The 21736-nt window shown below is 43.9% G+C and overlaps 1 protein-coding gene across 1 annotated transcript in view; it reads right to left on the bottom strand.

The window, feature by feature from the left end:
- The window catches only part of LOC149440816 (transmembrane protein 272-like), a 68007-nt gene extending 49344 nt beyond the window's left edge, over positions 1-18663 (bottom strand). The window contains exons 1-2 of the mRNA XM_089658117.1: positions 18642-18663; positions 16943-16990 (exon numbers count right to left, since the gene is read on the bottom strand). Of these exons, the coding sequence (XP_089514243.1) occupies positions 16943-16979 (37 nt within the window). The 5' untranslated portion in view covers positions 16980-16990; positions 18642-18663. The remainder of the gene's footprint in view (positions 1-16942; positions 16991-18641) is intronic.
- Between the last annotated feature and the right edge of the window lie 3073 nt (positions 18664-21736).

The following is a 21736-nucleotide window of genomic DNA, read 5'->3' as shown; positions in this document are numbered from 1 at the left end:
GTACATGTCATTTACGGCCCACTGGGTGAACGTGGTGCCGGCACAGCCGCACCAGCAACTTGGACAGGTCACGCCGCTTTTGCCTCCACGTTTGCACGTCCTTGGTCCAGAAAAGATGTCCGCCTCTACCACCTCTTCTTCCGCCGTGTCCTCAGCCGCCACCCCCGTGCCAAGTCCCATTACCCGACCGGCATATCACATGTCCAGGGCGCAACGGTGTCACGCTGTGCTGCACCTGGTATGCCTTGGCGAACGTAGTCACACAGGGGAGGAACTTCTGAGTGTAATGAACAGAGAAATCGACAGATGGCTGTCTCCGCGCAAACTGAAAATCGGAACCATGTTGACCGACAACGGAAAGAACATGGTGTCTGCTCTGCGTCAAGGAAGGTTGTGCCATGCGCCATGCATGGCTCACGTGTTCAATCTGGTTGTCAAGCGGTTCCTAAAATCCACCATCCCACTGCAAGACATCCTTAAAATGTCACGTAAACTTTGCATGCATTTCAGCCATTCCTACACCGCAAAGCACACCCTCCTTGAGCTGCAGCGGCAGAACGGAATTCCACAGCATCTGCGACGTTGCAACAAGGTGGAATTCAACCCTACACATGTTAGACCGCCTTTACGAACAGCGAAAGGCCATCACCGATTTCCTGATGTTACAAGCGGATAAAGGTACTCCCCTGTGTAACTTCGATGTCAGCCATTGGCAGCTCATGCGTGACACCTGCCGCTTGCTCAGGCCCTTTGAGGAGGCCACGCTATTCGTGAGTCGGCAGGACTATGGGATGAACGACGTCATTCCTCTGTTGCACGTCCTGGAACAAATGCTGTTAACAATGGCTGGTCAGGGTGCGGTAGACGTGGCGCACAGATCTCAACGCCACATGACCCCTGTGGGGGCAGGACAAGAAGAAGAGGAGGAGGTAGAGGAGGACATTGGTGCTCAGGAATTATTGAGTGAAATGGGTGGTTTTTCCACTCAGCGGACAGGAGTGGAGGAGCAGGAGCATCTGGTAGAGGAGGAGGAGGAGGAGACAGAGGACCCAGACGCACCGTGGCAGTATGCTGTGGAGATGGAGGCAGGGAGTCCCTCGCATTCCTTGGCACAAATGGCCCATAGCATGCTCGGTTGCTTGCGTAGCAACAGCCGAATAATAACCATCAGACAGAGGGATGAATTTTGGCTGTCCACCTTGTTGGACCCTCGCTACCGTTCAAAAATGGTGGCCTTTTTCACACCTGCTGAGAGGGAGGCCAAAATAACGTACTATAAAAACCACCTATGTAGTCAGTTGGTCTCTGCTGTTCTGCGCCAACGTCCATCCTCAGACACTGTGGGCCCTGTGCGCTCGCGTTCCGCTGCCATGGCAGCAGGGGAGGGGTGGGGTGGTAAGAGCAGTGGCAGCTCCACCAGCAGCGGCTGCCTCAGTCTGCAGTCGATGATGAGTAGCTTTCTTCACCAGCGCAGTGAGGAAACTACTAACCAGCCGCAGCAGCAGCAGCAGCATCAGGTGGACCTGGAGCAGGACCTCAAACAACAGGCTTGGGCCTACTTGGACAGCACCCTGCCAACCGAGGTAGACAATCCCCTTGACTACTGGGCAACGAAACTTGACCTTTGGCCCCAGCTAGCTGAATTTGCCCTTGAAAGGCTGTCATGCCCGGCCAGTAGCGTGGCATCGGAGCGCGTGTTTAGTGCGGCAGGAGGTATTGTAACTCCGCGGAGGACACGACTGTCCACCAAAGTGTGGAGAGACTCACGTTTGTGAAAATGAATCAGGCGTGGATTAGTCTGGATTTCAAACCACCAGTTCCTGACACAACTGACTAAATCCGCCATGAATCATGCCCCAAACATGTGCCACTTTCAGATCTCCTCACACTGCTGGTGTGTTCCATTTTTTGTCATAGGGTGCTGGCAGATTACGGGCCTCCCATTGCTGCTGCCAGGCCCGTAATCTGCCATGGGCCCCTGTACCGCCTCCTCATGCTGCTGCCAGGTCCAGAGTCTCTCATGGGTCCCTGTACGGCCTCCCATTGCTGCTGTCTCCATCGCCACACTCTGCCATGTGCCACTTTCAGGTCTCCTCACACTGCTGGTGTTTTCCATTTTTTGTCATAGGGTGCTGGCAGATTACGGGCCTCCCATTGCTGCTGCCAGGCCCGTAATCTGCCATGGGCCCCTGTACCGCCTCTTCATGCTGCTGCCAGGTCCAGAGTCTCTCATGGGTCCCTGTACGGCCTCCCATTGCTGCTGTCTCCATCGCCACACTCTGCCATGTGCCAGTTTCAGGTCTCCTCACACTGCTGGTGTGTTCCATTTTTTGTCATAAGGTGCTGGCAGATTACGGGCCTCCCATTGCTGCTGCCAGGCCCGTAATCTGCCATGGGCCCCCGTACCGCCTCCTCATGCTGCTGCCAGGTCTAGAGTCTCTCATGGGTCCCTGTACGGCCTCCCATTGCTGCTGTCTCCATCGCCACACTCTGCCATGTGCCACTTTCAGGTCTCCTCACACTGCTGGTGTGTTACATTTTTTGTCATAGGGTGCTGGCAGATTACGGGCCTCCCATTGCTGCTGCCAGGCCCGTAATCTGCCATGGGCCCCTGTACCGCCTCCTCATGCTGCTGCCAGGTCCAGAGTCTCTCATGGGTCCCTGTACGGCCTCCCATTGCTGCTGTCTCCATCACCACACTCTGCCATGTGCCACTTTCAGGTCTCCTCACACTGCTGGTGTGTTCCATTTTTTGTCATAGGGTGCTGGCAGATTACGGGCCTCCCATTGCTGCTGCCAGGCCCGTAATCTGCCATGGGCCCCTGTACCGCCTCCCAATGCTGCTGCCAGGTCCAGAGTGTGTCATGGGTCCCTGTACGGCCTCCCATTGCTGCTGTCTCCATCGCCACACTCTGCCATGTGCCACTTTCAGGTCTCCTCACACTGCTGGTGGGTTCCATTTTTGTCATAGGGTGCTGTATGGCCTCCCATTGCTGCTGCCTCCACCGCCGCACTGTGGCTCCACACTCTGGTTTTGGCCCCGTGACTGCCCAAATGAGTGAAGTGTGCGGTGATTCTAAGATCGACGGCACTCATCTGCATGTCATACTGACTGACAGTATTATTTCTCTTCCCCAGCAGACTCCAAGGGCATTTAAATTAAAGGTACAGTGTTCTGCACTAATATAAAGGCTCTCTGAAGCCTAGAAACACCCTTTTATAAGTTAAAATCGCAGCGAATATATTCGCATCGAATCAAATTTATTCCTCGAATTCGCCGAATCAGCCGAATTGAATTTTTGAATACTTCGCTCATCTCTAGTGGCAACCTATCATGGTACCATGCTTGAGTTCACTGAGCTCCTGAGAGCGGCTCATTCTTTCACAAATGTTCATAAAAGCAGTCTGCATGTCTAGGTGCTTGATTTTATACAGATAAAGATATGTGAGCGCTATTGGAAAGTGACAGCAGCTAGGACACCTAAAGGTACCATAAAACCTCTAAAAATGGATTGTATATAGGAAATAGTGCAGCGCTGTTGTATGAATGAGCAAAAGATATAATAAACCAAACAATACCACAATGAAAGTGCAATATTAATAAGGTGCACAAAGTAGTAATCTACCACAGTTAGGTGGTTTGGGAGGTGAGTCAGTGAGAATAAGTCCCAATTGTAGACTTTTAGGTCATAACAGATCTTAATTCTAGGAGTTAAATTCCATATAATCAGGAGTGACCAGTGATGTGATGAAAAATAAGAGAATTGCGCACTCACCAGAAGTGCGCTATCCAAACGTATTTGAGATCATATTCGTCTCATCAGGTCAGCCAGAACAATCACTTCCAGGTATGATCAGGTTCCTGCGCCTGTGCCTTTAAGGACCTCTCAAATGGTACCACTGTCTCAGGACACTTCTAAACCGGCCTCTGTGAATGGTGAGACTCGCAGAGAGCCCAAGAATAATGCCACATAGAGTGATACTGCATTCAATAGGGTATTTATTTCAAAAAAGGTGCAAAGCATACAAGGAAAGAATAAGCAAAAACTGACCATTTGTATAAAGATGACCGCCAGCGACGGCAGTACATCAGGATGCTGCAGCCCCTTAACCTGACACATTTCGTGCGAAGCACTTAGTCATAGGGTGCAGGCGTACAGCACCAGACATCTATTTGGCTCTATTTATAGGCAAAAAATGGCGTGCATCACATCTAGGGGCCGCCATTTTGCCGGTGATCCGGCGCATGCGGATAGACGTCTGGTGCTGTAAGCCTGCACCCTATGACTAAGTGCTTCGCATGAAACGCGTCAGAGTAATGGGCTACAGCATCCTGCATCCTACCGCCGCTGGCGGCCATCTTTATACACATGCTCAGTTTTTGCTTATTCTTTCCTTGTATGCTTTGCACCTTTTTTGGAATAAATACCCTATTGAATGCAGTATCACGCTATGTGGCATTATTCTTGGGCTCTCTGCGAGTCTCACCATTACCAAGCAAACCCATTTGATCACCTTCTCATCCATTCCCCATCAACTCTTCTCTACCTTTAAAGTGTTGCTAAACCCAGGACACTGCATTCACTATATCTGGTCTCCCACAGAACATGGAAATGCAATTATTTTAGTAAACATAAACTGCTAAATACCTTTTCTCATCAGCAGTTAGAGCAGTCTCGAGACTTCTATCAGTGTCCAGCAGAGCACTGGTTTACTTGTAGGAATTTTCTTTCTGCACTAGGAGGATGCAGAACCCCTGTCCTCTGGAGAGTGCTGATTGGCCTGTGCTGATCACATGCAATCTCCCAAGAAAAAATAAAACCTCTGTAGCAATACACACCAAACTCAACATGTGCAGAGTGACTCCAAACTTCTGTTCTATCAGGAGATATTTAGGGGACAGTGGAAGAAGGGGAGGATCAGAGAAGACAGTATCAAACAGTCTTTTTACGCAATGCAGACTTATTTTACTATTGTGGGCAGGGGCGGACTGACGACTCATGGGGCCCCCGGGCAATAGGGGATCATGGGGCCCCTGTGTCCTTGCCCAAAGTCAAAAAAGCCTATGAAAAAGTTACCAGGGGCATCTCATGGGGCACCCTACTGACCCCAGGCCCTTGGGCAGTGCCCAAGTTTCCAAATGGTCAGTCCGCCCCTGGTTGTGGGTTTAGTAACACTTTAACTCTTACCTGTGCATCTCATGCCTGTGTGGGCAAACCCAGACCTCACACAGTTTATGCTTAGGTATGCCCATGTGAACAAGTCTTAACAGTAATGTACAGACATACATATATATATATATATACACATAAATATACTGTACATACAGTTAGGTCCATATATATTTGGACACAGGCACAATTTTAGCCTTTTTCAGGTATAGACCAAAACATATTCAAGCTATAGTTATATATTGGATATGGGCTAAAAGTGCACACTCTAAGGTTTAATTTGAGGGTATGTACATCCAAATTGGAGGAAGGGTTTGGGAATTACAGCTCTTAAGACTAGCCATCCCCCCTTTTTCAAGAGACCAAAAGTAATTGGACAATTGAATCAAAAGCTGTTTCATGGCCAGGTTTGGGCTATTCCTTCGTTATTTCTTCATCAATTAAGCAGGCAAAATGTCTGGAGTTGATTCTAAGTGTGGTATTTGCATTTGGAATCTATTGCTGTGAACCTACATCATGCTTTCAAAGAAGCTGTCCATGCAAGTGAAACAGGCCATTGTAAGGCTTCAAAAATGAAATGAATCCCCCAGAGAGATAGCAGCAACATTAGGAGTGGCCAAATCAACAGTTTGGTACATTCTGAGGAAAGAAGAACGCACTGGTGAGCTCAGCAACATAAAAAGGCATGGACGTTCACGGAAGACAACAGTGGTGGATGATTGCAGGATCCTCTCTATGGTAAGGAAAAACCCATTCACAACATCCAGACAAGTGAAGGACACTCTCCAGGAGGTGGGCGTATCATTGTAAAAGTCCTACAATGAAGAGAAGACATCACGAGAGCAAATACAGAGGGTTCAACACAAGGTGCAAACCATTCATAAGCCTGAAGAATAGAAAAGCCAGATTAGACTTTGCCAAAAAACATCTAAAAAAGCCAGACCAGTTCTGGAAAAGCATTCTTTGGACAGATCAAACTAAGATTAATCTGTACCAGAATGATGGGAAGAAAAAATGTGGAGAGAGGTTGGAACAGCTCATGATCCAAAGCACACAACATCATCTGTAGAACATGGTGGAGGCAGTGTGATGGCATGGGCATGCATGGCTTCCAATGGCACTGGGTCATTAGTGTTTATTGATGTGACAGAAGACAGAAGCAGCCGGATGAATTCTGCAGTGTTTAGAGATATACTGTCAGCCCAGATTCAGCCAAATGCAGTAAAGTTGATTGGATGGAGCTTCACAGTACAGCTGGACAATGATCCAAAATACACTGCAAAAGCAACCCAGGAGCTTTTCGAAGGAAAAGAATATTCTGCAATGGCCAAGTCAATCACCTGTATCTCAACCCAACTGAGCATGCATTTCACTTGCTGAAGGAAAAACTAAAGGCAGAAAGACCCACAAACAAGACAAACTGAAGACAGTTGCAAATAGAGCCTGGCAAAACATCAGAAAGGAGGAAACCCAGTCTTTGGTAATGTCCATGGGTTCCAAACTTCAGGCAGTCATTGCCAGTAAAGGATTCTCAACAAAATATTAAAAAGGAAAGAGAAAGAAAGAGAAGATAGAGAAAGAGAGAAAGAAAGCAAGGAAGGAAGGAAGGAAAAAAAGAGAGAGAGGAAGGAAAGAAAGAAAGAAGATGGAGAGAGAGAAAAAAAGAAATAGAAAAAGGAGAAAGAGAGATAAAGAGAGAGAGAAAGAAAGAAGGAAAGAAAGGGAGAAGACACAAGACTGGTGGGGAGTGTGGGCGGGGCAGACACAGGAGGAGAGGGCGGGAGGAGGAGAGGCAGAACCAGCTTTCTCTCTCCTCTCCCATCTGTGGTGGGCGGAGAACTGTCAGCAGTGGGGACAGTCTATCCTAACAGATGCCCCACAGCAACTGCAGGGAGGGGGGGCCGGCCACAGGGGGAAGCATACAGGAGCCCACGGCTGCAGGAGATGAGGGGGGGCTGGCTGCGGGGGGAGCATACAGAAGCCCAGGGCTGCAGGAGATGATAGGAGGGGTTCGCTGGCAGCACATAGAGATAAATACACGGTCCGAATCCTCTACTGTATGTATCCCCCAGCCGCCCCACCTATCCAGGTGGCCCTGGTCCACCGGGTAAATATTCGGTGTGCCCTATGGCCAGTCCAGGCCTGGGTACACTCATACGTAAACTCACACACAGGGGCATAACTACAGGGGTCATAGCTACCAGGAACCCCTGTACATCTGGACAGGAAGGGCGGCAGGGCAGCATATAGAAGAACCGATCCCCTCTATTTTCCTCCTGCAGCTGCTGAAAGCCTGCTTCTCCTCTTCTCCCTCCCACAGGCATTCAGTGCCTGCAGGAGGAAAATGGAGGGGATCAGTTCTGCTATATTCTGCCCCCACCACCCCTCCTATCCAGCTTCCTCTTCTTTCTGACCCCAGGCCCCTGATTGATCTCCTGCCCCCTCTCCCCGCAGCACTGCTGAGTTCCTCATTGCCCTCTCCCGCTGGCTGCTGCGGGGGATGTGTCAGGATGGCGAGCAGGAAAGCGGCTGATAAATAAGTTATTTACTGGCCCATTCATTTTCTGAACTTTACTGATCACTAACACTGTCCATTAATAACTGTGTTTACTATGCTTCAATTTGTGAATGAGCAGGAAGCACTGTACAGAGTTCTCAATCTTCTTTCTCTGTCTCAAAGGTGAAACATCAGAAACATCAGGAGTCTGTTTAGACGCTGATATCTCACCAAAGCATCCCAATGGAGAGCTTATTAGCCGCTTTCCCGCCGCCCTATAGCAGATATACTGCTACAGGGCAGCAGGGGTGTGCAAAATCCTTATATATACTTGATTTAGCATGTCCGGGTACGGGGCATGCGCGAGCGCCCTACCCGTGCCGCTACTCACATCCTCAGCTGTCAATCACTGGGTCCTAGCCGGTGATCTCTCGCCAGCACCCAGCGATTGAGGAGCATTACCAACGAAGGGAGAAAACTGTAAGTAAACAATACAGTTCGCTACCCTGTCAGCTCCTGCGCACTGCTATGCATGGCTTTGCACAGCAGAGCCATGCATAGCAATGTGCTTACAGTGAAGCACACTCTCACAGTTTACAGTAAAACAGCACACAGTTAATCCTTTGATCGCCCCAGATGTTAACCACTTCCTGCCCAGTGTCATTAGTACAGTGTCAGTGCTTTTTATTAGCAGTATTGGTGTCACTGGGGATGTCAGTGACACCAAGTCAGTTCCCTCCTCAGTGTCAGAATTCCCACCGCAGTCCTGCAGTCCCGCAGTCCCGCTATAAGTTGCTGATCGCTGCCATTACTAGTAAAAAAATTATTAAAAATTAAAAAATCACAGTATATCTACTGCCATTTGTAAACTCTATAACTTTCACGTAAACCAATTAATTTACACATATTGGTTTTTTTCTTAGCAAAGACATGTAGCAGAATACATTTAGGTCTAAATTTATGACGAAATTTAATTTTTAAAATTTTTTTTACTGGACATGTTTAACCATTAGCCACCCGGCTAATGGCCGTTTGGCGGCCGGCAAAATCCTTCAGCGTTCCAGGTGGACGCCATATGGCAGTATGTACAGTTTACGCGCCTGCAGAGCCGCACAGCGGCGCGATCTGTCACCGGCCTTGTACCTCGGACACGGCCGATGACAGATCTGAGTACCAGCCCTGTTGCCGGTACCATGTGACCTGCTGTGACCAATCACAGCAGGTCACATGACAGTTGTATACAATGGATGGCTTCCTTCATGCCATCCATTGTATACTAGTGTGGCTAGCTGTGAATGGTCACAGCAATCACATGCACAAGCTGGGCCAATTTTTTTTTTCATACTGTCATCAGTCAGTGTCCCTGATCACCGCCATGCCAGTTATATGATGACACTGTACTGCACTGGTGACAGTATTTAAAAAAAAAATAGTGAAAATTTTTTTTTAATTTTTTCATTTTCCGAAAAATTATGACAAAAAAATACAACTTCAAAAAACTCGCCATGCCTCTTATGAAGTACGTCGGACTGTCTACTTTGCAAAAAGGGGTCATTTGGTTGATATCTGTACTTTTCTGACATTCTTGGACCTCAAGAAATTATATTGGCTGGCAGTACTTCAGGACTGATCAATGTACAGATCTATACCATAGTTTGTGAACTCTATAACTTTCCTACAAACTAAAAATACATCCTAATTTGGGTTATTTTCACCAAAGACATGTAGCAGAATACATCTTGGCCTAAATTTATGAAGAACAATTATTTATTTCCAAACTTTTATAACAGAAACAAGAAAAACATGGGTTTTTTTCTAAATTTTCGTTTTTTTTTTGTTAATTTAGCAAAAAATAAAAACCCCAGCGGTGATTAAATACCACCAAAAGAAAGCTCTAGTTGTGTGAAGAAAAGTATAAAATTTTAGTTTGGGTACAATGTTGTATGACCGCGCAATTGTCATTCAAAGTGTGAGAGCGCTGAAACCTGAAAAATGGCCTGGGCAGGAAGGGGGTAAAAGTGCCCGGTATGGAAATAGTTAATAGCAAATAGTCAAAAATATTGTTTTTTTCCCAAAATTGTCAATCTTTTTTTTTTAGAGCGCAAAAAATAAAAAACGCACAGGTGATCAAATACCACCGAAATAAAGCTCAATTCATGGAAAAAAAGGCATAAATTTAATTTGGGTTGTGCCATCAATCTTTGCCAATCCCTTTATTGACTACCACTCACCCAACAAATTAAATCAAAAAAAGGCTGTAGCCACTGATCAGTGTATTCTGACAGAAGTCAGAATACAATGGGGAGGATCAATGGGGAGGATCTTCCAATCCATCTTGCTTGTGTGGATAGAGGAATCCATTCATTCTTTTTTAATAAGCCCCTTGGCTGAAAGAATCAATACTTTGTGGCCTGGAGGATATTTGAGCCTCTTGTTGATCTTTGGAGGATGGTAAAAAAAGGGCTGAGCAGAATAGTTTATCATTACAAATTCTTTTTCTGCTTTTTTGATAAGTGTTAACTCTATTAATCATTAATTTGTATGCTTTGTGGTCTTCTTTAGGAGAACCATTATACTCTATTTTTTAAACATAGTACATTATATCAGACAGTATACTATGAGCTTCCTTAAAGCGGTATTAAACCCAAAAGCAAACCTTTATTATATTGCCGCTTACCAATTCATAGATGTGATGGCTGTAATAGTTTTCTTTTTTAGGCTTTCTTTTCTTTATTTTCATCAAATGATCAAGCTGATAAGTCAGCTGTTTTCAACAGAAAAAGTTCTCCTGGAGATGTATCAGTTGAGACATTTACCACTGACAGGGGTGCTTACAATGCTCAGCTTTTATTTATTCATGTAAAACATTTATCTCAAAATGAGAAAAACTGTTTGCTGTAACTGCAGTGTGAGCTCGAGCTTGGCTTCAGTTTGTTAGAGTATCTTACAGTGTGTTAGTTACGCTATTTTTAATCTCTGTGTTTGTACCATTTATGTTTTTACTGTAGAACTTCACCAACGGTAGCACTACACCATGAGTCTAAAGAAAGGGCTTGTATCTACAAAAGGTGTTATTTTTGGTGCCACGTAAATGTATCCTTTCCGTCAATTGATTATCTTTTAGGTCTCATCCATCCAGGGTGACTCTAGGAACAATACATAGAGGGGGCACATAAAACACATAAAACACCACAGTCAAAACTGGGGGGGCCTAATGATTTTCACCACTAAATCATACCACTGAAAAAACTATATATATATATATATATATATATATATATATATATATATATATTTGTATGCATGTAATGACAGTATACCTGTGCTTTTTTGTCCATGTATGTTTTGTCCGTATATGTGCGTGTAATGTCACTGACATGCAGCCTATATTACACACCTCACATCACATACAGTTTGTATTACACATTTATACCTCACATCACACACACACTGCCTATATTACACGTATACACCTCACATCACCTCCATCTCCGCACACTGCTCTCTCCCCACCATCTCTGAGAAGGACTGTCACTCTCCCATCAGACACACTACAGGAGATGATCAGAGACTGCAGACATTTTACAAGAGATGGTCAGAGACTGCAGACATACTACAGGAGATGATCAGAGACTGTAGACATACTACAGGAGATGGTCAGAGACTGCAAACATACTACAGGAGATGATCAGTGACTGCAGACATTTTACAAGAGATGGTCAGAGACTGCAGACATTCTACAGGAGATGATCAGAGACTGCAGAAATTTTACAAGAGATGGTCAGAGACTGCAGACATACTACAGGAGATGATCAGAGACTGCAGACATTTTACAAGGGATGGTCAGAGACTGCAGAAATACTACAGGAGATGACCAGAGATTGCAGACGTAATACAGGAGATGATCAGAGACTGCAGACATACTACAGGAGATGGTCAGAAACTACAGAAATACTACAGGAGATAGTCAGAGACTGCAGACATACCACAGGATGTGGTCAGAGATTGCAAACATACCACAGGAGATGATCAGCGACTGCAGACATAGTACAGGAGATGGTCAGAGACTTCAGATATACTATAGGAGATGGTCAGGGACTGCAGACATACTACAGGAGATGGTCATAGACAGCAGACATACTATAGGAGACAGTCAGTGACTACAGACATACTACAAAAGATGGTCAGAGACTCCAGACATAGTACAGGAGATGGTGAAACACTGCAGACATAGTACAGGAGATGAGGGTACCATATGGGGTACCTTTACTCTGTGCCATTTTTATCAATGCCCTAGGACAAGACTGAGGTTGCCATGGGGGAATAATCAATCTTCAAATGGGCCTCTACTCTTAGAGATAAACATACACCATGCACACTTGCACTACAATTATTCTTCAGTTAACTCTCGGGTCCTTGTGTAAATGTACATCCTTCTACTGTAATATACAATTAGGAGGAACACACTGAGTCTTGTCCACAACCACCTGTCCAGAGTTTTTCACTATCAGTCCCAGTAGCAGAGTAGGCCCCGCGGTGCACCAACTAATTGACCTGATTCTTGAGCTTCTGTACCTCTCAGGATGGGACCTCTGAGATGTGAGTCCTCTTCCTTTGCTGTGGGAGACAGACCATGGCAGAAGGAGTGTTGATAACATCTCCCTCGCTGCTAGAGGCTGTTCCATCTATAACAGGCACTTGCTAACAACAGGCTGTAGAATTCTGTTACCCATGGTAACCACCTGTTGTACTGCAGCAGGGTGACTCTAAAGTGCTATCTCTTCATACCTTAATATGCTAGTGACCCAACAGCTGTAGAAATGGGTTGGTTACTTGCATTGCACTCCTTTAAATGACTTCAGACCGGGCAGAAGGCAAGATTTCAATGCTTCACTTAAGAAAGACTCCAAGCATACAAAGTCCATAATATAAAAAAAACAGTTCTGTCTCTACATCCCTAACCGTAACTATGCACTTCTTAGAGATGACGAGGCAAAAGTAGGCCTCTCTCTCTCTCCCTCCTTCTTCGCATGCTGGATGATCGGGTTACGGGTTTTCCACCAAGGAAAGACCATGGAAACTGGTTAAATCTATTCCTTCTGTCTGGTGCAGCACCCAACTAGCTCAATTGCAACCCGCTTGCACACATGATGTGAAAAACACTGCTGTCTGCTGCTGTATTTTTATCACCCACTCCTAGCCTCTAGATAGGGTTCTCATGGTTCTCCTAGCACCCTTGGCTCTCACACTGTTCTTAGACTTACAGACCTCCTCCATTACCCTGGACTCGCTAATTGCCTCAGTATTCTCAGTCTTTCAGACTCACTCAACAGTCCCAACTCTCCCAGTCCTTCAGGTAAGGTAATCCCTCCAAATTAGAGTCTCGTATCCTGAGTGAATCACCTCTCCTTGCTGGAGCACAACTCTACCTACAAATAAAGGCTCTGAGCTATGGTCAGTTCTCCAGACAGACATGTACACAAGATTTAAGCCTTTTTCCCACCCAAATCTCTTTGAAGCCTTCAAGCTCCAGACCCTGATTTACTGACTACAAAACCTGGAGTATACTGGCAAACCAGTCTTTTCCATTAATAAAATGCTCTGGAGCTTTGTACTCTGCCCTCATGCGAATCCTGCATCATTCCTATACCATTTTCATAGTGGCAGGGCCTCACACTGTCACACCACAAAGAGCCTAAATTCAGCTCCTAAGCAGGTAATTAAAAGGACTGGTGTTTTACTCATGTTGTCTTCAATGTTGCATTAAAAGGAAGATTCTCCCTCTACTGTATGGCATTAATAGGAAAAAACAAAACATTGTTGGATTGCAGTGCCTCATGCCCAATGCCCTTTTTCACAATCTCTTGTCTATTAGCCTTGAAAATAGCCAGAATTGAGTATTAAGGATTTGCTGCACACACCCCTCCCTTCCTCCATAAACTTCAATGGAGATTCAAATTAAAATTTTCAATTTTCAGGCATGGTTCGCAAAAAGAACCCAGGCACATTCGCTCTTCTTTACTGATCAGCACTTGCCTACAAAAGATTCATTCTTCATAGGATCCTATGTTAAAGGACACTACAACAATCACCACTGCAAAGAGGACATTTACACTGACCACTAACACAATGGGGCTTTGACAATGAACACCAATGTACAGCAGCTTTTTATAGGGAAATCTGTTCCTTACATTGACTACCAAGGTACACTGGGCTTTAAATGTAAATGCCAGTGAGCCAGTGGGAGGGTTGCATAGAGCACCATTAAGTAGGCTGTATAAAAAGATGGCACTTTAGACCACTAGCCAACCAATGGTAATCAGATTTGTAATTAGAGATGTAAAGTTCACAAGGTTCCTGTGAATTGTGGGTGTGGAACCATGTGATTTGTACTCCAACACTACTTCCTCTTACTCTGTACCTGATGCTATTCTGTTTATGAGATCTGGCAGGGGCAGACACCTGTATATGATGCTTGTTTAACAGTTAGGTATGGACATGATAGCCATTTGACTGTCAGGCAGAGGGTAATCAGACCGCTGAATGACCAATAGTGTGAGGCTTACTGCAGAGTGCATACCTCAAACATACCTTCTGCACTCTGTAAGTAATGCTATGTGTTACATACTCTTGCTTGCTGTCATTTGTAAGCTGCTACGCAATTCTCACTGTTGCATTCCGTAAGCTGTGCAGTCCATTACATACTCCTGACTGCTCCACTTTTTAAAAAAGAAAGCTTTTTTGGTCATGCTTCTCCTATGAGTCATAGGAGTACACTTACTTGTGCTCTCCTGTGACCCAAAAACATCACAGAGCCACTCAATGCGCTAGAAGGATCCTGACAAAATGTCAGGATCCACCCAGATGCCTGATCAGCAACTGGCTCAGCTTCACAGTCCCCTCTGAGACCTGAGACAGCTGCTTCCACTCCTTCCCCAGCCTGGTGCTCCAGTGAGCACTGGATGAGCAAAGCAGAGATCAGTGACTGGCAGTCTCCTCAGAGTGGACTGATCAGCAGTCATGTGATTGCTTAGTTCTTCAGCTTAGAGCCAGTGGGGGACAGCTGTAGTATCACTCTGATGCTGCAGCCATAGAGCTGAATATGGATGTTTAATTTTTTGCACTCCTACTCTTCTCTTTTAAGGTGTGTTTTCTATTAAATACTCCTGAATTTATAGGCTGTGTTGTACATGACATACTCCTGAACTATTTAATGCTACACATTACATACAGGTGAAACTCGAAAAATTAGAATATCGTGCAAAAGTTCATTTATTTCAGTAATGCAACTTAAAAGGTGAAACTAATATATGAGATAGACTCATTACATGCAAAGCAAGATAGTTCAAGCCGTGATTTGTCATAAGTGTGATGATTATGGCTTACAGCTCATGAAAACCCCAAATCCACAATCTCAGAAAATTAGAATATTACATGCAATCAATAAAAGAAGGATTGTACATAGAACAATATCTGACCTCTGAAAAGTATAAGCATGCATATGTACTCAGTACTTGGTTTGGGCCCCTTTTGCAGCAATTACTGCCTCAATGCGGCATGGCATCGAAGCTATCAGCCTGTGGCACTGCTGAGGTGTTATGGAAGACCAGGATGCTTCAATAGCGGCCTTCAGCTCTTCTGCATTGTTCGGTCTCATGTCTCTCGTCTTTCTCTTGGCAATGCCCCATAGATTCTCTATGGGGTTCAGGTCAGGCGAGTTTGCTGGCCAATCAAGCATAGTAATCCCACGGTCATTGAACCAGGTTTTGGTGCTTTTGGCAGTGTGGACAGGTGCCAAGTCCTGCTGGAAAATGAAGTCAGCATCCCCATAAAGCTCGTCTGCGGAAGGAAGTATGAAGTGCTCCAAAATCTCCTGGTAGATGGCTGCGTTGACCCTGGACTTAATGAAGCACAGTGGACCAACACCAGCAGATGAAATGGCTCCCCAAATCAACACACACTGTGGAAACTTCACACTGGACTTCAAGCATCTTGCAGTGTGTGCCTCTCCATTCTTCCTCCATACTCGGGGTCCTTGGTTTCCAAATGTATTGCAAAAGTTGCTCTCATCAGAAAAGAGGACTTTGGACCACTGAGCAACAGACCAGGTCTGTTTTTCTTTAGCCCAGGTAAGACGCTTCTGACATTGTTTGTTGTTCAGGAGCGGCTTGACGAGAGGAATATAACATTTGAAGCCCATGTCCAGGATCTGTCTGTGTGTGTGTGGTGGCTCTTGATGCACTGACTCCAGCCTCCGTCCACTCCTTGTGAAAGTCCCCAACACTTTTGAATGGACTTTTCCTGACAATCCTCTCCAGGCTGCAGTCATCCCTGCTGCTTGTGCACCTTTTTCTTCCACACTTTTCCCTTCCACATAACTTTCTATTAATGTGCTTTGATACAGCACTTTGGGAACATCCAACTTCTTTTGCAATGACCTTTTGAGGTTTTCCCTCCTTATGGAGGGTGTCAATGATGGTTTTCTGCACAACTGTCAGGTCAGCAGTCTTTCCCATGATTGTGATTCCTACTGAACCAGACTGAGAGACCATATAAAGGCTCAGGAACCCTTTGAAGGTGTTTTGGCTTAATTAGCTGATTAGAGTGGGACACTTTGAGCCGAGAATATTGCACCTTTTCACAATATTCTAATTTTCTGAGATTGTGGATTTGGGGTTTTCATGAGCTGTAAGCCATAATCATCACAATTATGACAAATCATGGCTTGAACTATCTTGCTTTGCATGTAATGTGTCTATCTCATATATTAGTTTCACCTTTTAAGTTGCATTACTAAAATAAATGAACTTTTGCACGATATTCTAATTTTTTGAGTTTCACCTGTACTTCTGACTGCTGTATTCTGTATACTGCACAATACATTCCACACTCTTGGGCAATGTGCATTATAAGTGTTATTGTATGTTACTTAGTCCTGACTACTGAACTTTGTCAGCTGTGCTGCACATAACATATTCCTTACTAAAGTGTCCAATGTCACTTGCTGGTCACTTAGAAGTCCCAAATTTTTTATCATCACCCTATATAGCCAAGAAACTGAGTATGTTATCTAATGTATGTGGGTACTTATCACTTTTGCATTGTAGCCTTAATTACCAAATCTACCATATCAATGACTGAGGAATGTCTCAAATGTGTAAGTATACCAATTTGTGTTTTTATTTTTTTTTTTTATAGTACCCTAGGATGTGCTGAGATGTTTTCTACTTATCAGAGTCTATCAACAGATAAATAATCTGTCATGTTTTCTTACCTGTGAGGTTCGTGTTAGAGGATGCAGAATCAGACATAGTGAGGGTTTCTGAAAAAAAATTAATTTATGATGAAAAAATCAACTTGACTGTTTAAAATAGCAATTTTATTTTGGACTGTATGTTATTCTTTTCTTTAAGTTTCCAGATATGCACTCTTCATCATGACAAAATAATGTTGATACACACAAATTTCAAAGAAATGCAAAAACATTTTTGGATTGAGTGGAAAATAATAAGCTTGCCATGCACCAAAAAACAAAAGAATGAAAAAAATCTACCAGATCCCTGCTGGGCTATGATAGTCTCAAAGCTGCCACCGGAGGCTGCCAGAATTTCCAGACAGAGGCTGCCTTCTGATTGGATGCAGCCACTGTTCAGCTGACAAGTTTCCATCCTTCCTTTGATTTTTAAAATGTTAGGCAGGAGAGGGCTGGCAGGGCCATCCACCAGTTGAGTTTCAGCCAGTTTCTGATGAACTGGCTGAAGTTTGTATGGTGTATGGCCAGCTTTAAACTTTCTGCAAATAAAAAAGACTGCTGTTGCCAAGGGAAACTGTTAGAAATTCTGTATATAACCCAACATAACAGAAAGTGCATAGTTCACATGTACTTTTCTTTTTGCTTCACTGCAACCAGGAAAAAGAAAACAGTTCCTCTCCAGAATACAATAGCTTAATGGGAGAAATCCCTGCATCACGCACTGTTTGATTGAAAAGGGAAACTGTTAGAAATTCTGTATATAACCCAACAGAACAGATAGTGCATAGTTCACATGTACTTTTCTTTTTGCTTCACTGCAACCAGGAAAAAGAAAACAGGGCCTCTCCAGAATACAGTAGCTTAATGGGAGAAATCCCTGCATCACGCACTGTTTGATTGAAAAAAAAGAAAACTGATTATGTATACCCTGGTTTAGACTGCCGGAGTTCTGGTTCTGGAGCCTGCAGGCAAATCTAGTTGTGCAGAGGAGCCTGCAGGAGCAGAAGACTGATTAAGTAAAACTGTTTTTCTCCATTCCTTAGGCATAAATGAGCAGTTAACCCTTACAGTGCAGGTACAGCCCCACTGCAAAGGAGGACTTTCCTGGGGTTCAGCTTTAATAAAACATTCTATGACGAAAACATTAGAATTAGCTAGATTAGGTGTGTGGGATAAGGAATGAATCACAGAGGCAAAGATGGTCATCAAAGTCAAAGATTTTTTAAAAGCCTAAAGACAACACGGAATCCTTTATCACTGCACACTATTGCATTGTATAATATGTTTGTGCATGTCATTGCAAGAGAAACTCGTTTTTTGAAAAGAAAAACAACTACAAAGCTATACAATACAGGTTCCATTATGATTTGTCAGATTGCTGTAGCTTGTTTTGATTTATTAGAATACATTTATCATTATATATCTTTTGTATAATATACAGTATTTTTCTGTCTGCTCTCCCTCTCTTTCTGTGGGGGTTAGCATTTTTTTTAGAAATGCATTCTGATTTTAATTCTCACTTATTACCAACACCATTTCACTAAATGCTTTCATTTTCATGTTCCAATTTTGCTTATTTTAAACAACAGAATTTAAAGTGAAAACATATAGTGTGATTCATATATGAATAATACAGTAAATGTCGTGATGCTGTCTGTGTAGTGGATTGTTTCTCTGGCTTCTGATTTTGTGAACAGTTATAGATGTCTTTGCTACTTACTTTTTATGAGTAGTTTCCTTGCTTCATCAGTTATTCACATCCACTTTCGTTGTTCTGTCATTATATATAGCTTTGGCACATCCCAGAGACCTCCTTCTAACTTCAACAAACTGAAAACAAAAGTGAAAGTACATCTAAAGCCACACCATTTTTATATAGAAAAGTACAGGGTTAGAACCACTGTCAGTTTTTTTTTTAACTTTATTAACTGATTAGCAAGCATGCTAATCCTGTACCTACAACATGAGAAAACAGAGTCAGTAAACGACACGTGGCACAGATCAATGTTTCCTTCGTCAAGAACAGCCTCTGATGCAGCCAGTGTGATTCGGCAAAACAGGTCAGGCGGCTATTTGACCTGATGACTTACTGTGTGCCTGATGCCCTTACAGTCTCACTATGTCCTGGAGTGCTAAGTATATGATTTCGTCTTCTTTTTTTGCATTGGAATGGACTTTGGATGGAATTACCATATTACCATTGCTTGTGTGATATTAGCAGGGCCTTTTTTCAGCAGGAACGTGGGGGAACACAATTCCGGCACCTCAGCACCTCCAGCACTGAATGTATGTAATAGCAAGGGGTGCTTGGGTGTGCTGGAGGGTCTACTGATACTAACTGCTGGGGGGGTCTATTGTTGCTGAAGGAGATCTATTTTAGCAGGGGGGTCTATTGTTGCTGGTGGGGATCTCTTTTTACTTGGGGTGGGTCTTATGTTACTGGGTGGTACGTTGTAGCTGGGAGGGATCTACTGTTGAGGGAGGGGGTCTATTGATGTTGGCTTCTGGGGGATCAGTTGTTGCTGTTATGTTGCAGTCTATTGTTGCTCTGGTGGATCTATTGTTGCTGGAAGGATAGTTTTGTTGTGGGGGTCCATTGTTGCTGGTCTACTGTTGCTGGGGGATATATCATTGCTGGCTGCAGGTAATCTATTTTACTATTTTTCTTGTTACCATAACCACATTCCAAACAAATTATTTGTCACCACAAAATTATGCTTTGTTCTGTATTCTCTAAAAGGGGTGGTAATGGGAGGTGGGTAGGGGGTGGAACCAAGGGTTAGTGCTCAGAGGTGGGTAGGGGGAGGAGACAAGGGGTGAATCAGAAGGGGGGAGTTCCTGCACCTATTCTCTGAGGAAAAAAAGCCCTGGATGTTAGTATATGATAAGTGAACAGAACATTTGGGAGTTCTTACAAAAGACTGTGGATTACAGAATACACCCATTTATGCAGTGTGATGTGTACATGTGCAGCCACTATAGCTTACATCTGTGGATCTACCGTCTATGTGGACTCACTCTCTTGAATTGAAATTTGTACCACACATTTGCACATTTGAGTTTATTAAACAACTGCAAGTTTCAGCCCAAGTTTTTATAAGCCATGTGGGATATGCTGGGACTGTCTAGCATTTGATGCCCTCTATATGAGTGTTTCAAGCACAGACTTAGTATATGCAATGATCCAAATCTTATATTCTGCGCTCCTGATGGGATCCCCTATAACAGGCATCACTAAATGGCGGTCCATGGTCCAGATGCGGACCTAGCCACTGTTTCATCCGCACCCGATCACGCCATTTAGGAGCCGCTTATTTCCCAGCATCCTCCACCGCTGTTATAACAGCAGAGCGGACAGCAGGAGACTAAACATTTCTGGAGCGAGTGTGGAATACCAGTACAGTGTGCGGGAGTGGGAGCTGTCATAACATTTCTTGATCGGATGCGGGACGCACAATACAGCATTGAATAGAGTGCGAGAGCTGCCAGGGTTACTTTTTTAAGTTAATCAGCAGCTGATTGGAAGCAGGGCAGTGCTAGCAGCCAATCGCTTGCTGGTTAATACAAAAAGGAGGGACAGGGCTGAGGACACTGAAGTATAGGGATTGTGATATACAGTAGGAGAGGGCTGAAAAAAAAATGTGGTTCAGACCTCTGTTGGAAGAAAATTTTACTGGTCGGACCTCCATGAGTTTTGATTTACTACCCCTGCCCTATAATAATAGGGAAATGGTACTTACTGTGAATATAGTTATTTGATTTACACTTTATTATTGTGATTCTACAAAGGCTTGTAGCCTGTTAACCACTTGCTGCCCTGCCTATGGTCAAATGATGGCGGACACTTTGTCCCTCCTGGAGGGTGTCATATGACGTCCTTCCCAGAACGCGCATTGCACGTGCCGGCAGGTCACATGGCAGTTGTGTACAATGGATTGCTTCCTCTCATGCCATCCATTGTATACAACTGTGTCTAGCTGTGAATGGTCACAGCGATCACATGCACAGGCTGGGCCAATCACAGCCCATCTGTGTCATGTGATTAGCCGTGGCCAATCACAGCTAATCACAAAAAAAAAAGTTGAATTAATCGATTTAATTCAGTTAAATACTTGCTTATAGCAAAGAAATACTTTGCTATATGCAAACAAATTGTGTAAAAAAAAAAAATAATCACCTCCCCAAAGTAGTACAATGTTACTATGTTACTACTTTGGTCATAGTGCAATATGAAAAAAAAAAAAAAAATAAAAAAATAAAATAACATTTTTTAAAAATGATCTTTTTTTTTTATACTGTCACCAGTCAGGGTCCCTGATCATCACCACACCAGTTATATGATGATGCTGTACTGCACTGGTGACAGTACGTAAAAAACAAAAATTGTGAAAATATTTTTTTTAATTTCTTAATTTTCCGAAAAATTATGACAAAAAAATTACAACTTCAAAAAACTTGCCATGCCTCTTATGAAATATATTGGACTGTCTACTGCAAAAAGGGGTCATTTGAAGGATATCTGTACTGTTCTGACATTTTTGGGCCTCAAGAAATTAGATTGGCTGTTAGTACTCCAGGAAATGTGGGTTTTTTTTGTTAATTTAGCAAAAAATAAAAACCGCAGTGGTGAATTAATACCACCAAAAGAAAGCTCTAGTAGTGTGAACAAAATGATACAATTTTAGTTTGGGTACAGTGTTGTATGACCACGCAATTGTCATTCAAAGTGTGAGAGCGCTGAAACCTGAAAATTGGCCTGGGCAGGAAGGGGGTAAAAGTGCCCGGTATTGAAGTGGTTAACATACCCTGTTGACA

This window comes from Staurois parvus, unplaced genomic scaffold, assembly GCF_062004578.1.
Source record: "Staurois parvus isolate SC_StPar_1 unplaced genomic scaffold, SC_StPar_1.0 ptg001051l, whole genome shotgun sequence".
In the NCBI taxonomy this organism is placed as follows: Eukaryota; Metazoa; Chordata; class Amphibia; order Anura; family Ranidae; genus Staurois; species Staurois parvus.
This window is presented reverse-complemented; position numbering and strand designations above follow the sequence as displayed.